The following is a 16,966-nucleotide window of genomic DNA, read 5'->3' on the forward strand; positions in this document are numbered from 1 at the left end:
TGAGAGCACAGAAGGAACCTCGAACCTCGACATTCAAAATTGGCCCCAGCGGGTTAGGGGATCAGAATATACCCGCGGTAGATATGCCTGTCATAAGAGGCGACTAAAATACCAGATTCAAGGGTTGTGTAACGCAACCCTTCAGGTTGCCAGCGCAATATATAGCTTCTCCGAACCCAATTGTCAACCTCCTGTTTCACTAACAGACGAGGCTCTGGCGACCACAAGCTCCTCATGGAACTTGGAGGTGGGGAGGGGGAATGGCCTGAAGGTTTAATGTGGCCACATAAATCGTTCCCGAGATAGTCGGGCTAGCACCTTAATGGTGCTGTGGTACCGGAGCGTACCGGATCTTTATCCGGCAAAGGACCATCACATCGATAACACTCCCCCAAAGCCTTCGGGGAGCAACCTTATCGCTACAACAACAACAACAACAACATTCAAAATTGCGCTTCCCAAGGCAGCCGGTTCTATGTACCGGAGCGACTCGGGATTTTTCCCGACCAAGGGCTGCCATTTCAGTGTAACCTCATTTAATTTGTTGCGTCCCTCCCACCCCACATTCAAAAATGCTTTTCTATTAACTTTAATTTGACTTTATTTTCCAATCTTTAACTTTTTCAAAGGATATACATACTTGTTTACATACCTCATTTACATTAATAATAAGTGTTTTAAAAAATACAAATTTATTGAACTACGTGTAAAGCCTAACTGTGCCATCTGCGCCTGAAGAGAATACCCATGGCTGCACTGGATGCCATGCTACATCAAGCACGCCAAATTCTTCGCGCGCTTCGTGTGTCTGCAATTTCTTTACGGGAACTATCAAAGGGTTTTGCAGCAAGTCACTAAAGTGGAAAAAATTGCATAGAAAATGACAAGGAAAATATTAGTACAGAAAATTCTACTCACTTATAAACCATGCCATGTGACACTATGACGGTTAAGTCGTCACTTGCGGATGCGAAAAGCGGATAACGCAAATGAAAAGCAACATTACGTACAGCATTTTTATGCAAACGCAGCGTCTGATATGGTTTTGTTGACAAATCTAAATCGAACCAGAGCATCTTTTTATCATAGGTAGACACTAATAAATTATCGCCTTTTGGATGTATAGACATGCCAGAAATCCATTTTGAATTTGTTAGTAATTTTTTAACTAACACTTGTTTAACCAAATCATAAATGCGCACATTGTGTTGAGTCTGTGAAGAGAAAAACGAACACAGTTTTTTAGTACAGTGCACAAAATAATTTAATGCGTTTACTCACCGCCACAAACAAACATGGCTTGATTGGATGAAAGAGTACACATTGTATGAGACCCTTACTTTTGGAGAATGGTATTTGTGAACGTCGTTTGGATAATTGATGTATAAGTGCTGAACGATTTGCACCTTCTGGCATTACAGTAGCCAAATAATCACCACGTCCATGCCATGTCACTTGTTGAATGGGTTTAAAATGTGTGATAACTAGACGTACGCCCTTAGATTGTTCTTCTTGCTCAGCGACTGACCATTGTACAGCCGTTTTAATGCGCTCACTCTCTAAAGTGTCTATTTGTGGTGCTTCAGCTAGCAAATCATCGGTTTTCTTTACCAACATTTTGTCGCCCACCTTGGGGTTAATCAAAAGTAATCGATTGCCTGATGCGACTGCAATGATGGATAACTTAGCATTCGGACACCATGCAACACAACGTACAACATCATCAGTTTCGATTGTGCGTATACAACGGCCAGTTGCAATTTCCCAAACTGTAGAAAGATATGGATTATATGTATGTACATTATTAATATCTTAATATATAAAAAACACATGTCACACAACTGAGGCCAACGGACTCCTAAACTACTGAACCGATTTTGAATTTGTTTTGCACCCCGTTTGTAGTTTGATCTAACTTGAAATATAGGATAGGTGAGTGGGTGACTAGAGTCTCGAGATATAGGCCAAAACCTGGACCCGGGTACCCCTAGAGTGTGTTTATAGAATATGGATATCAAATGAAAGCTGTTGATGAGTGCTTTAGTAGAGGGTAATTTTCATACCCCTGGGTGACTAGGGTTTCGAGATATAGGCCAAAACGTGGACCCGGGTACCCCTGTTGTTGTTGTTGTAGCAATGCTCGCCCCACCTAATAGCCGCGACCGATCACAAATTGTCATCAATATCCTCTAACGGGAGTCTAAGGAAACTTGCCGTTTCAACAGGGGTGGACCATAAGGAAAGGGGTGTTAGAGGCGTTGGTTCCACATTACAATTGAAGAGATGGTTGGCGTCATGTGGGGACACATTGCAAGTGGGGCATACATTTTGAATGTCGGGGTTGATTCTGGATATGTAAGAGTTTAACCTGTTACAGTATCCAGAACGAAGTTGAGCATGAGTGGCACGCGTTTTACTGGGGAGTATGCGTTCCTCTTCCGCAAGTTTTGGATAATTTTCCGTAAGTACTGGATTCACCGGGCAATTCCCGGCATAAAGGTCCGACGCCTGTTTATGGAGTTCACCAAGGACCTGCTTGGGTTTTTTCACTTCATACGGCTGGGTTCTCAGGTGCCGTATTTCCTCAAAATGCTTACGGAGATGACTCCTTAAGCCCCTAGGCGGTGCTGGTTCATCAATCAGATGTCTGTTGGGATGCCCAGGTTTCTGGGTATTCAACAGGAACTGTTTGGTCAGCATCTCATTTCTCTCCCTGATGGGGAGTATTCTCGCCTCATTATGCAGATGGTGTTCTGGGGACATAAGAAGACAGCCCGTGGCGATTCTGAGAGCAGTATTTTGGCAGGCATGTAGTTTCTTCCAGTGGGTGATTTTTAGGCTTGGCGACCATATGGGTGACGCGTAGCACGTAATCGGCTGGCTAACTGCTTTGTATGTAGTCATGAGCGTTTCTTTATCTTTTCCCCAAGTACTGCCAGCGAGGGATTTGAGGATTTTGTTACGGCTCTGAATTCTCGGAACAATTGCGGCTGCGTGCTCACCAAAATGTAGATCCTGATCAAACGTCACACCCAAGATTTTGGGGTGTAGGACAGTCGGTAGCGTAGTGCCATCGACGTGGATGTTCAAAATGGTCGACATTTGGGACGTCCATGTTGTAAATAAGGTCGCGGAAGATTTAGTCGGTGATATTGCCAGGTTTCGCGAGGCGAAAAAACTGGAGAGATCAGGGAGGTAGCCGTTTATTTTATTGCATAGCGCATCGATCTTTGGGCCTGGGCCTGCGGCCATTATTGTGCAGTCATCGGCGTAGGAAACGATTGTGACTCCTTCCGGTGGTGAAGGTAGCTTAGAAATGTAGAAATTAAACAAAAGTTGGGATAGGACACCACCCTGTGGCACCCCTTGTTTAATTCTCCTTGGTTTTGATGTTTCGTTTCTAAATTGCACCGATGCCTGCCGACCACCCAGATAATTTGCGGTCCACCTTTTAAGACATGGGGGAAGGGTAGACCCTTCCAGGTTCTGCAGTAACGAGCCATAGTTGACCGTATCAAAAGCTTTTGATAGGTCTAGCGCTACGAGTACTGTTCTATGGTGGGGGTATTGATTTAAACCGCAATTTATCTGGGTGCTAATGGCATTTAGCGCGGTGGTAGTGCTATGGAGTTTTCTGAAGCCATGCTGATGAGGGGCTAGCTGCAAATTTGCTTTGAAATAAGGGAGCAAAATGGCTTCAAGCGTCTTTGCCACTGGCGATAGGAGAGATATCGGACGATACGACTCACCTATGTTAGCTGGTTTCCCAGGCTTTAGTAGCGGGACCACCTTGGCCATTTTCCATTTCTCAGGTATGACAAAGGTGGAAAGAGACAGATTGAAGACATGCGCTAAATATTTGAAACCCTCTTTCCCTAGGCTTTTAAGCATCGGCATGGCTATGCCGTCTGGGCCCACTGCTTTGGATAGTTTAGCACGACCAATGGCGTCCTCAACCTCGTTAGCGGTGATGGTGATTGGTGACGCGCCGAATTTGTGTTTATGTGCGTGTCTATTGGCTCTCCGTCTATCTTTGTCGACCGTAGGATGCATTATATATTGTCGGCAGAAAGCCCTCGCGCATTTTTTCGCGTCCGACAGCACTTTGTCGCCAAAGGAGATGGAAACTTTGTCTTTGTGCTTAGTCGGATTCGATAGGGACTTTACGGTGGACCAAAGTTTACCCACACCGGTAGAGAGGTTACAACCTCTTAGGTGCTCCTCCCTCCATGTTCATCCACAAGCAATCTGATGCGTTGGTTTATATCCCTTATTTGGGGGTCGCCTGGATCAAGGTGTCTTATAAGGTCACGTTCTCTCGCTAAGTTTGCGGTCTTCGCCGGGAAGTGGGGCCGGATTTCGGGAATTCTCCCGGCGGGAATGAAATGTGCCGAGGCGGATTTAATGACCATACGGAAGGCACGCTCCCCTTGGCGGGCATCAGTCGGGATAGGGAGGGCAGCAAAGCGGCTGTCTGTAAAGGATTTATATTCTTCCCACTTTCCTTTTTTGAAGTTTATGAAAGTGCGTTTTTCAGTGACGATGAAGTCGGCGGTACGCTCAAGCGAAATAAGTATGGGCAGGTGGTCGGATGACAATGTTACCATCGGCTGCCAGTTGACGCAGTTTACGAGTTCTGCGCTCACGATTGAGATATCTGGCGAGCTGTGACAGCTTCCTACCATACGTGTGGGGGCGTCTCCGTTTATTGTGCAGAACGTCGTTTCTTCTATTTGATTCGCCAACATCTCACCCCTACTGTCCGCCCGCAAGTTTGAATGCCATAGATCATGATGGGCATTGAAATCGCCTAAGATAATGCGATTGTTGCCAGTGAGTAAGGCCCTGAGGCGGTATCCACTGGGGCAACAGGTGGCAGGAGGGATGTAGACGTTGATGATTTCTAGGCTTGCATCGCCTGACCGGACAGATAGGCCTTGACGTTCTAAGACATTGTCCCTGCGGTCGATGCCAGGATCAAATATATAATATTGCACAGAGTGGTGTATGATAAACGCGAGACCGCCTCCATTTCCGCTCTCGCGGTCTTTCCAGTGGACGTTATACCCAGAGCAGGTCTGCAATGCAGATCTTGCTGTGAGTTTAGTCTCTTGAATCGCAGCAATGCGGATGTTGTGCCGCTTCATGAAATCGACTATCTCCGTAATCTTCCCAGTTAGTCCATTACAATTTAACTGCAGAATTCTGAAGTGCATAAGAGGAGACGTCGCCACTCTGGGGGTAAGTGACGGGTGACTACGCCTGGGTTGTGGAAGGCCAGTACGCAATTGCTGTTGTGGCCCTCGGACTGGGCGTCCTTGGGCAAGCATTGGGGTACCCGGATGATTTGGGTTTGCGACCTGGCAATATGGCGCGATGAAACCCGTCGGGGGGTTGCCGTCGCGGAGACCAGAACATCTAGGAAAGTGGCACCACCCAAGGCAGGAGTTGCATTGGGCGGATGTCGCAAACCTATATATTCTGTGATGGCAGACGGTGCAAACGGAGTTAGGGACTAAGAGTCTGTTTCCCTGACCTGCACGATTGCTGCCGGAAAAGAGGGGGGAGAAGACGGGGGCAGGGGCTGATGCTCAGCATTGCAACCAACTCTACTATGAAGGTAGTAGTTATGAGTGGTATCAGCTGATTGAGTTGTTGGCGCCGTGGGGCGCGAGCAGCAGCGGGTACTTGTTGTGGCTTGCTGAGCAGCAGGGCTGCTGGAAGATAGTGGGGGGGGGGGGGGGGGGGGGGCCTTAGGCGTAGACTATGGGACGCCCTTGGGCGTGAACAGAAGGAGCCACAAAAGATTTATAAAAGTTACGTGGACGTCGGGGTTTGGGATGAAGCCCAGAACAACCTGTCCGATGCAACCATCCATTGCACGAGACACACTGAACAGAGTATGACCGTCTTAAAAAGATTCTTTTCCGGCAGATGCAGCAAAACCATTTCTCAGGACCGGGGTCGGGAGACGGACCCGGATTGGATTCGATGCCTTCCCGGAGTAAGAGAATATGGAGCAGTCCTGCTGCAAAGAGCTGCTCGGAGGATGACAATTTGTGGGAGGGACGAAACAAATTAGATGGGGTCACACTGAAATGACAGTCCTTGGTCGGGAAAAATAATACCGAGTCGCTCCGGTACATAGAACCGACTGCCTGGGGAAGCGGGTACCTAGAGTGCGTTTATAGAATATGGATATCAAATGAAAGCTGTTGATAAGCGCTTTAGTAGAGGGAATTTTCATACCCCTGGGTGACTAGGGTTTCGAGATATAGGCCAAAACGTGGACCCGGGTACCCCTAGAATGTGTTTATAGAATATTGATATCAAATAAAAGCTGTTGATGAGTGCTTTTGTAGAGGGTAATTTTCATACCCCTGGGTGACTAGGGTCTCGAGATATAGGCCAAAACGTGGACCTGGGTACCCCTAAAATGTGTTTATAGAATATGGATATCAAATGAAAGCTGTTGATGAGTGCTTTAGTAGAGGGTAATTTTCATACCCCTGGGTGACTCGGGTCTCGAGATATAGGCCAAAACGTGGACCTGGGTACCCCTAGAACGTGTGTAAAGAATATGGATATCAAATGAAAGCTGTTCATGAGTGCTTTAGTAGAGGGTAATTTTCATACCCCTTGGTGACTAGGGTTTCGAGATATAGGCCAAAACGTGGACCCGGGTACCCCTAGAGTGTGTTTATAGAATATGGATATCAAATGAAAGCTGTTGATGAGTGCTTTAGTAGAGGGTAAATTTTCATACCCCTGGGTGACTAGGGTCTCGAGATATAGGCCAAAACGTGGACCCGGGTACCCCTAGAGTGTGTTTATAGAATATGGATATCAGATGAAAGCTGTTGATGAGTGCTTTAGTAGAGGGTAATTTTCATACCCCTGGGTGACTCGGGTCTCGATATATAGGCCAAAACGTGGACCTGAATACCCCTAGAATGTGTGTATAGAATATGGATATCAAATGACAGCTGTTGATGAGTGCTTTAGTAGAAGATAATTTTCATACCCCTGGGTGACTAGGGTCTCGAGCTATAGGCCAAAAAGTGGACCCGGGTACCCCTAGAATCTGTTTATAGAATATTGATATCAAATAAAAGCTGTTGATGAGTGCTTTAGTAGAGGGTAATTTTCATACCCCTGGGTGACTATGGTCTCGAGACCCCAGCTGGTTAGGGGATCAGAATATACCCGCGGTAGGTATGCCTGTCGTAAGAGGCGACTAAAATACCAGATTCAAGGGGCTATGTAGCGCAACCCTTCAGGTTGCCAGCGCAATATATAGCTTCTCCAAACCCAATTGTCAACCTCACCTATCAGCGGCGAATCCTGTTTCACTAACAGACGAGGCTCTGGCGACCCCAAGCTCCTCATGGAACTTGGGGGTGGAGAGGGGGGAATGGCCTGAAGGTTTAATGTGGCCACATAAATCGTTCCCGAGATGGTCGGGCTAGCACCTTAATGGTGCTGTGGTACCGGAGCGTACCGGATCTGTATCCGGCAAAGGACCATCACATTGACAACACTCCCCAAAGCCTTCGGGGAGCAACCTTATCGCTACAACAACAACAACAACAACTAGGGTCTCGAGCTATAGGCCAAAAAGTGGACCCGGGTACCCCTAGAATGTGTTTATAGAATATTGATATCAAATAAAAGCTGTTGATGAGTGCTTTAGTAGAGGGTAATTTTCATACCCCTGGGTGACTCGGGTCTCGATATATAGGCCAAAAAGTCGACCTGGGTACCCCTAGAGTGTGTTTATAGAAAATGGATATCAAATGAAAGCTGTTGATGAGTGCTTTAGTAGAGGGTAATTTTCATACCCCTGGGTGACTACGGTCTCGAGATATAGGCCAAAACGTGGACCCGGGTACCCCTAGAGTGTGTTTATAGAATATGGATATCAAATGAAAGCTGTTGATGAGTGCTTTAGTAGAGGGTAATTTTCATACCCCTGGGTGACTCGGGTCTCGAGATATAGGCCAAAACGTGGACCTGGGTACCCCTAAAATGTGTGTATAGAATATGGATATCAAACGAAAGCTGTTGATGAGTGCTTTAGTAGAGGGTAATTTTCATACCCCTGGGTACCTAGGGTTTCGAGATATAGGCCCAAACGTGGACCTGGGTACCCCTAGAATGTGTTTATAGAATATGGATATCAAATGAAAGCTGTTGATGAGTGCTTTAGTAGAGGGTAATTTTCATACCCCTGGGTGACTAGGGTCTCGAGATATAGGCCCAAACGTGGACCTGGGTACCCCTAGAATGTGTTTATAGAATATGGATATCAAATGAAAGCTGTTGATGAGTGCTTTAGTAGAGGGTAATTTTCATACCCCTGGGTGACTCGGGTCTCGAGATATAGGCCAAAACGTGGGCCTGGATACCCCTACAATGTGTGTATAGAATATGGATATCAAATGACAGCTGTTGATGAGTGCTTTAGTAGAGGATAATTTTCATACCTCTGGGTGAATAGTGCTTTATTAGAGGTTAATTTTCATACCCCTGGGTGACTAGGGTCTCGAGATATAGGCCAAGACGTGGACCTGGGTACCCCTAGAGTGTGTTTATAGAATATGGCTATCAAATGAAAGCAGTTGATGAGTGCTTTAGTAGAGGGAAATTTTCATACCCCTGGGTGACTCGGGACTCGAGATATAGGCCAAAACGTGGACCTGGGTACCCCTAGAATGTGTGTATAGATAATGGATATCAAATGACAGCTGTTGATGAGTGCTTTAGTAGAGGATAATTTTCATACCCCTGGGTGACTAGGGTCTCGAGACCCCAGCGGGTTAGGGGATCAGAATATACCCGCGGTAGGTATGCCTGTCGTAAGAGGCTCCTCATGGAACTTGGGGGTGGAGAGGGGGGAATGCCTGAAGGTTTAATGTGGCCACATAAATCGTTCCCGAGATGGTCGGGCTAGCACCTTAATGGTGCTGTGGTACCGGAGCGTACCGGATCTGTATCCGGCAAAGGACCATCACATCGATAACACTCCCCAAAGCCTTCGGGGAGCAACCTTATCGCTACAACAACAACAACAACTAGGGTCTCGAGCTATAGGCCAAAAAGTGGACCCGGGTTCCCCTAGAATGTGTTTATAGAATATTGATATCAAATAAAAGCTGTGGATGAGTGCTTTAGTAGAGGGTAATTTTCATACCCCTGGGTGACTAGGGTCTCGAGATATAGGCCAAAACGTGGACCCGGGTACCCCTAGAGTGCGTTTATAGAATATGGATATCAAATGAAAGCTGTTGATGAGTGCTTTAGTAGAGGATAATTTTCATACCCCTGGGTGGCTCGGGTCTCGAGATATAGGCCAAAACGTGGACCTGGGTACCCCTTGAATGTGTGTATAGAATATGGATATCAAATGAAAGCTGTTGATGAGTGCTTTAGTAGAGGGTAATTTTCATACCCCTGGGTGACTAGGGTCTCGAGCTATAGGCCAAAAAGTGGACCCGGGTAACCCTAGAATGTGTTTATGGAATATTGATATCAAATGAAAGCTGTTGATGAGTGCTTTAGTAGAGGGTAATTGTCATACCCCTGGGTGACTAGGGTCTCGAGATATAGGCCAAAACGTGGACCCGGGTACCCCTAGAATGTGTTTATAGAATGTGGATATAAAATGAAAGCTGTTGATGAGTGCTTTATTAGAGGGTAATTTTCATACCCCTGGGTGACTAGGGTCTCGAGATATAGGCCAAAACGTGGACCCGGGTACCCCTAGAGTGCGTTTATAGAATATGGATATCAAATGAAAGCTGTTGATGAGTGATTTAGTAGAGGGTAATTTTCATACCCCTGGGTGACTCGGGTCTCGAGATATAGGCCAAAACGTGGACCTGGGTACCCCTTGAATGTGTGTATAGAATATGGATATCAAATGAAAGCTGTTGATGAGTGCTTTAGTAGAGGGTAATTTTCATACCCCTGGGTGACTAGGGTCTCGAGATATAGGCCAAAACGTGGACCCGAGTACTCCTAGAATGTGTTTATAGAATGTGGATATAAAATGAAAGCTGTTGATGAGTGCTTTATTAGAGGGTAATTTTCATACCCCTGGTGACGGGTCTCGAGATATAGGCCAAAACGTGGACCCGGGTACCCCTAGAAAGTGTTTTTAGAATATGGATATCAAATAAAAGCTGTTGACGAGTGCTTTTGTAGAGGGTAATTTTCATACCCCTGGGTGACTATGGTCTCGAGACCCCAGCTGGTTAGGGGATCTGAATATACCCGCGGTAGGTATGCCTGTCGTAAGAGGCGACTAAAATACCAGATTCAAGGGGCTGTGTAGTGCAACCCTTCAGGTTGCCAGCGCAATATATAGCTTCTCCAAACCCAATTGTCAACCTCACCTATCAGCGGCGAATCCTGTTTCACTAACAGACGAGGCTCTGGCGACCCCAAGCTCCTCATGGAACTTGGGGGTGGAGAGGGGGGAATGGCCTGAAGGTTTAATGTGGCCACATTAATCGTTCCCGAGATGGTCGGGCTAGCACCTTAATGGTGCTGTGGTACCGGAGCGTACCGGATCTGTATCCGGCAAAGGACCATCACATTGATAACACTCCCCAAAGCCTTCGGGGAGCAACCTTATCGCTACAACAACAACAACAACTAGGGTCTCGAGCTATAGGCCAAAAAGTGGACCCGGATACCCCTAGAATGTGTTTATAGAATATTGATATCAAATAAAAGCTGTTGATGAGTGCTTTAGTAGAGGGTAATTTTCATACCCCTGGGTGACTCGGGTCTCGAGATATAGGCCAAAACGTGGACCTGGGTACCCCTTGAATGTGTGTATAGAATATGGATATCAAATGAAAGCTGTTGATGAGTGCTTTAGTAGAGGGTAATTTTCATACCCCTGGGTGACTAGGGTCTCGAGATATAGGCCAAAACGTGGACCCGGGTACCCCTAGAGTGTATTTATAGAATATGGATATCAAATGAAAGCTGTTGATGAGTGCTTTAGTAGAGGGTAATTTTCACACCCCTGGGTGACTAGGGTCTCGAGATATAGGCCAAAACGTGGACCTCGGTACCCCTAGAGTGTGTTTATAGAATATGGATATCAAATGAAAGCTGTTGATGAGTGCTTTAGTAGAGGGTAATTTTTATACCCCTGGGTAACTCGGGTATCCAGTTATAGGCCAAAACGTGGACCTGGGTACCACTAGAATGTATGTATAGAATATGGATATCAAATGACATCTGTTGATGAGTGCTTTAGTAGAGGGTAATTTTCATACCACTGGGTGACTAGGGTCTCGAGCTTTAGGTCAAAAAGTGGACCCGGGTACCCCTAAAAAGTGTTTATAGAATATTGATATCAAATAAAAGCTGTTGATGAGTGCTTTAGTAGAGGGTAATTTTCATACCCCTGGGTGACTAGGGTCTCGAGATATAGGCCAAAACGTGGACCCGGGTACCCCTAGAATGTGTTTATAGAATGTGGATATAAAATGAAAGCTGTTGATGAGTGCTTTATTAGAGGGTAATTTTCATACCCCTGGTGACGGGTCTCGAGATATAGGCCAAAACGTGGACCCGGGTACCCCTAGAAAGTGTTTTTAGAATATGGATATCAAATGACAGCTATTGATGAGTGCTTTAGTAGAGAGTAATTTTCATACCCCTGGGTGACTAGGGTCTCGAGCTGTAGGCCAAAACGTGGACCCGGGTACCCCTAGAATGTGTTTATAGAATGTGGATATCAAATGAAAGCTGTTGATGAGTGCTTTATTAGAGGGTAATTTTCATACTCCTGGTGACTAGGGTCTCGAGATATAGGCCAAAACGTGGACCCGGGTACCCCTAGAATGTGTTTTTAGAATATGGATCTCAAATGACAGCTATTGATGAGTGCTTTAGTAGAGAGTAATTTTGATACCCCTGGGTGACTAGGGTCTCGAGCTGTAGGCCAAAACGTGGACCCGGGTACCCCTAGAATGTGTTTATAGAATGTGGATATCAAATGAAAGCTGTTGATAAGTGCTTTATTAGAGGGTAATTTTCATACCCCTGGGTGACTAGGGTTTCGAGATATAGGCCAAAACGTGGACCCGGGTACCCCTAGAGTGTATTTATAGAATATGGATAATATCAAATGAAAGCTGTTGATGATTGCTTTAGTAGAGGGTAATTTTCATACCCCTGGGTGACTAGGGTCTCGAGATATAGGCCAAAACATGGACCCGGGTACCACTAGAGTGTGTTTATAGAATATGGATATCAAATGAAAGCTGTTGATGAGTGCTTTAGTAGAGGGTAATTTTTATACCCCTGGGTGACTCGGGTCTCGAGATATAGGCCAAAACCTGGACCTGGGTACCCCTAGAATGTATGTATAGCTTCTCCAAACCCAATTGTCAACCTCACCTATCCGCGGCGAATCCTGTTTCACTAACAGACGAGGCTCTGGCGACCCCAAGCTCCTCATGGAACTTTGGGGGTAGGGAGGGAGGGAATGGCCTGAAGGTTTAGCGTGGCCACATACATCGTTCCCGAGATGGTCGGGCTAGCACCTTAATGGTGCTATGGTACCGGATTTGTATCCGGCAAAGGACCATCACATCGATAGCACTCCTTAAAGCCTTCGGGGAGCAACCTTATCGCTACAACAACAACAACAACAACAACAGGGGGCAGGGCAGAGTCAGACGGAAAAAGCTTATTAAAATGTATGCAGATTGGCCAAATTTAGGGCAGGACAACGTCTAGCGGGTCTTCTAGTTTACTATATATATAAAATACCTTGCAGCAGCTTTTTTGGGGTGCAATAATTCAGACAGAAGGGAGAAAACTGTGAGGACATATAAAGGATCAATGAAATGCTAACGACAGGACTTATTCTCCACCATCTAAACAGTGGACTCTAACACTGCTGCTCAGCAGTAGAAAACACTTCGAACTATTACTTACTCTTAACCGTTTTATCATCCGAACCGGAAACGAGATATTCACCCTTTGGTTCAACACTAATGGTACGCACCAAATCTGTATGTCCACGATAAACCAAGCTCTCCACTGTGGGAAATGGTTGTAAGTCTTTTGCTGATGGCAGTTTCGGTATCAAATATTCTGCATCGATATTTAATTTGGTACGTCTAGCTCGTGGACACAAATACAAATCTAAGCAACGTATAAATCGTTCACGTATATAGCGTGGATAAGCTGGTACTTCACGTAGAGAATTATACTTTTGTGGCATGAAATGTAATTTTCGTTTATAAGGTTGATCAGCCAATTTCAGCCATTCCTTTTCCTCCCTGGCATCGAATAAATACTCTGGTGGTGGATTATACGATTCAGCATGTCCTGGTAAGTCACGTTTTGGTGCCGATACAGGATCATGTATGCGACGCATTTGTTCTCGACTGGTATCAGTTTCCCATAGCATATAGAATTTGGGTCCACGTGCAGCTTGCTTTTCTCTTTCCAACTCTTCTGTAGTTTTCATCCAACCCATTTTGAGTGCGTGTACCATACGTGAAACTTTTTTGCGCTCAGAGGATGACGGCAAAAATGAGCGTTTATGATCGGGTACATTTTTTATAGGCATTCGTTCAACTTCATTTGTAAACCATTCAATCCATGGTTCGTATTCATTATGTTGTGGATTGGGTACTCGTGAAGAGTTAATACGTTTAATTAGAGCTATATCCTCTTCGGTGAGTACAACTTCTTGTCCTGTTTGTGGGTCTTTAACAGTACGCCAGAAGTCAGGATCTTCAATTTTACGTAAGAAATCATCGATTTGATCACCTTTGGGTGGTTTTATTATTTTCTTCGCATCCCAATCATATCCGATGTGTTTGTATTCGTCATACCAGCGCAATGGAATGTTACCCACGGTATTACGTATATCTTCCTCATCGGACGTATCTGAGTTGTCATATTCTGCTGCTTTGCCAATTTTAATCTTTGCACCATTTTCGTTTCCCAGCTCTTTCTGTAAGTTGTTTAGAGCTTGACTTGTTTTAGCTGTTTGCGATTTGAGTTTTCGTATCGCGGATTTGGACGTACTGGGCTCTAGTGTTTCTTTTCCAACCTGTTTTTCAGATTTCTTAAGAGGCGTTTTCAAAATTTTTTCTGAGTTGTCTATTTTTTTAGCAGATGTGATTGCTTGAGTGCTTGCTTCCTTCTCAATACTTTTTTCTGTTTTCTTTTCTAGAGAGACCTTCTCATCAGCACTTTTATCATCATGGTCATCTGAGTCTATATCATCTTCGTCCTCATCTTGAGTTGATATATCTTCAATATCTGATTCATTTATTTCATCGTCTTCATCTTCGCCCTCATCCTCACCTGATATATCTTCAATATCCGATTCATTTATTTCATCATCTTCAGATGCTTCTTCATTAATTTCACTATCGTCTGATTCCATTCCAGCATCCCATTTAGATGCATAATTACCCTCTTCATCACTTTCAAATTCCAGCTCGTCACTATCATCAGATTCATAATTCCTGTTTTTCACTTCATCATCCGTAGTATCGCCACTATTTTCATTCGAAATATTCCTTAATAAGTCCTATAGCACATAAAAACATTTTAGGTTGCTGGTTTATTGCTTAACATGCAAAAGTTAACTCAAAAGTTCCTCACCTCTTGTATAACCTCTTCAGCTTCATCCGCCAACTCAAGCTCAGTGTCTTTAGCTTTATGCGTCTCCACATATGCAGTTGCCTTTCTTTTTGTCTGTTTCTTAGCCATTTATATCAAATTGCATCAACAGAACTCCTATTCTTTTGTTTTTTTTTTACAAATTCCTCCACAAAACTGCACGTGTAGCTTAAGTGACAGTTGAACAACAAGGCTGCCACTTTTTGTATTGACATTTAAATGTAAACAAACACATGATTGTATTCAAGTCATGTACCATGATTCAAGTCCTATGTCTTAACCCATCGAGGAGAAGGGAGCGTTAAAGGCCGCGGCACAATGACATTTTTCATATAGATGCGTTTAACACAAGTTTATGCATTTCAAAAACATCGCCACAATCAACCAAGATGTTGCGTTTGTAAATATGAAGGAACTTCAGACTTGGCAATTGAAGTTTATTACACCTTACGCCTTGTCCATTCATATACAAAATTTCGCGAAGCACTGTTGTAAACATTCTCCCTATACAACAAAAATACTTGCTAACATATTTTGTGTTATTCGATTGTTATATTACAGTTTTTAATTGCGAAAAATGATAGAAAATTTACCAACCAGTGGGAAAAATAAATTCCCTTGCAAAGTATACCAATACCCTTGGCCAAAGCAAATGTCAAATTCTTCTTCCTTTGATTTTGATTTTTGTAGTGTTTGACATTTAAATGTAAACAAACACATGATTGTATTCAAGTCATTGTACCATGATTCAAGTCCTCTTTCTTAACCCACCGAGGAGAAGGGAGCGTTAAAGGCCGCGGCACAATGACATTTTTCATATATATGCGTTTAACACAAGTTTATGCATTTCAATAACATCGCCACAATCAACCAAGATGTTGCGTTTGTAAATATGAAGGAACTTCAGACTTGGCAATTGAAGTTTATTACGCCTTGTCCATTCATATACAAAATTTCGCGAAGCACTGTTGTAAACATTCTTCCTATACAACAAAAATACTTGATAACATATTTTGTGTTATTCGATTGTTATATTGCAGTTTTTAATTGCGAAAAATGATAGAAAATTTACCAACCAGTAGGAAAAATAAATTCCCTTGCAAAGTATACCAATACCCGTGGCCAAAGCAAATGCCAAATTCTTTTTCTTATGATTTTGATTTTTAATTGGGGAGTTGGCTACTTTTCAATATCAGATGGCGCCAGTGTCGCTCATTCTACCATTCTCCGTAAAAATACGTACAATCTACTCACAATGCATAAGCTTGTATTAAATTAATCTATATGAAAATCTGCTTACGTGTCGGGGTTTTTATTCTTTGTTTCAAGGCCCTTGGTGTCGTATGCTAAAAACGTAATTGCTTCATAATAGAAAAAAATCAAAAATTACCAGCTAATTGCTCAAATACATATACATATACATAATATTTCACGCAGCCAAAATGTATACTAATTAAAGAGTAAAATTGGCAAAATTTTAATAGATTTGCAAACTCATATGTTGACAGCCCCAGAAGTTAAAAATAGCCATATATTTTTTACACGTATATACGTCTACGTTCTACGTTTTCGGGTAAGAATAACGCTTATCCTCACTTAGATAATGTTTAGGAGACCAATCTAGCGGCAACTAGACACATAACATGTATCGAAAAGCGGAGACACACACTGTTGGCCTGTTGTTGTTGTTGTTGTAGCAGGGCATATGTTCTGTATGTCGCGGGTAATTCTGGATAGGTAAGAGTTTAACCTGTTACAGTATCCAGATCGAAGTTGAGCTTGCGTGACTCACGTGGAGTATGCGTCCCTCTTCCGCAAGTTTTGGGTACTGTTCTTTGAGTACTGGATTCACCGGGCAATTCCTGGCATAAAGGTCCGACGCCTGTTTATGGAGTTCGCTGAGGACCTGCTTGTGTTTTTTGGCTTCATATGGCTGAGTTCTCAGGTCCCGTATTCCTCATAATGCTTACGGAGATGACTCCTTAAGCCCCTGGGCGGTGTTGGCTCATCAATCAGATGTCTGTTGAGATGCCCAGGTTTCTGGGTATTGTTGTTGTTGTTGTTGTAGCGATTAGGTTACTCCCCGAAGGCTTTGGGGAGTGTTATCGATGTGATGGTCCTTTGTCGGATACAGATCCGATACGCTCCGGTAACACAGCACAATTAAGGTGCTGGCCCGACCATCTCGGGAACGATTTATATGGCCACATTAAACCTTCAGGCCATCCCTCCCTCCCCACCCCCAAGTTCCATGAGGAGCTTGGGGTCGCCAGAGCCTCGTCTGTTAGTGAAA

General features: G+C 44.2%; 1 protein-coding gene across 1 annotated transcript; it reads right to left on the reverse strand.

Annotated features, from left to right (window-relative positions):
* Positions 1-576: 576 nt before the first annotated feature.
* On the reverse strand, positions 577-14,871 carry LOC137245002 (ribosome biogenesis protein BOP1 homolog). Its single transcript, XM_067774961.1, has 5 exons — positions 14,656-14,871; positions 12,967-14,581; positions 1,282-1,769; positions 919-1,214; positions 577-854 (listed from the first exon to the last, which is right to left on the reverse strand). The coding sequence occupies exons 1-5, from the start codon at positions 14,761-14,763 to the stop codon at positions 701-703; spliced, it is 2,661 nt and encodes an 886-aa protein (XP_067631062.1). The 5' UTR covers positions 14,764-14,871; the 3' UTR covers positions 577-700.
* Between the last annotated feature and the right edge of the window lie 2,095 nt (positions 14,872-16,966).

Source organism: Eurosta solidaginis, chromosome 3, assembly GCF_040869045.1.
Source record: "Eurosta solidaginis isolate ZX-2024a chromosome 3, ASM4086904v1, whole genome shotgun sequence".
Lineage (NCBI taxonomy): Eukaryota > Metazoa > Arthropoda > Insecta > Diptera > Tephritidae > Eurosta > Eurosta solidaginis.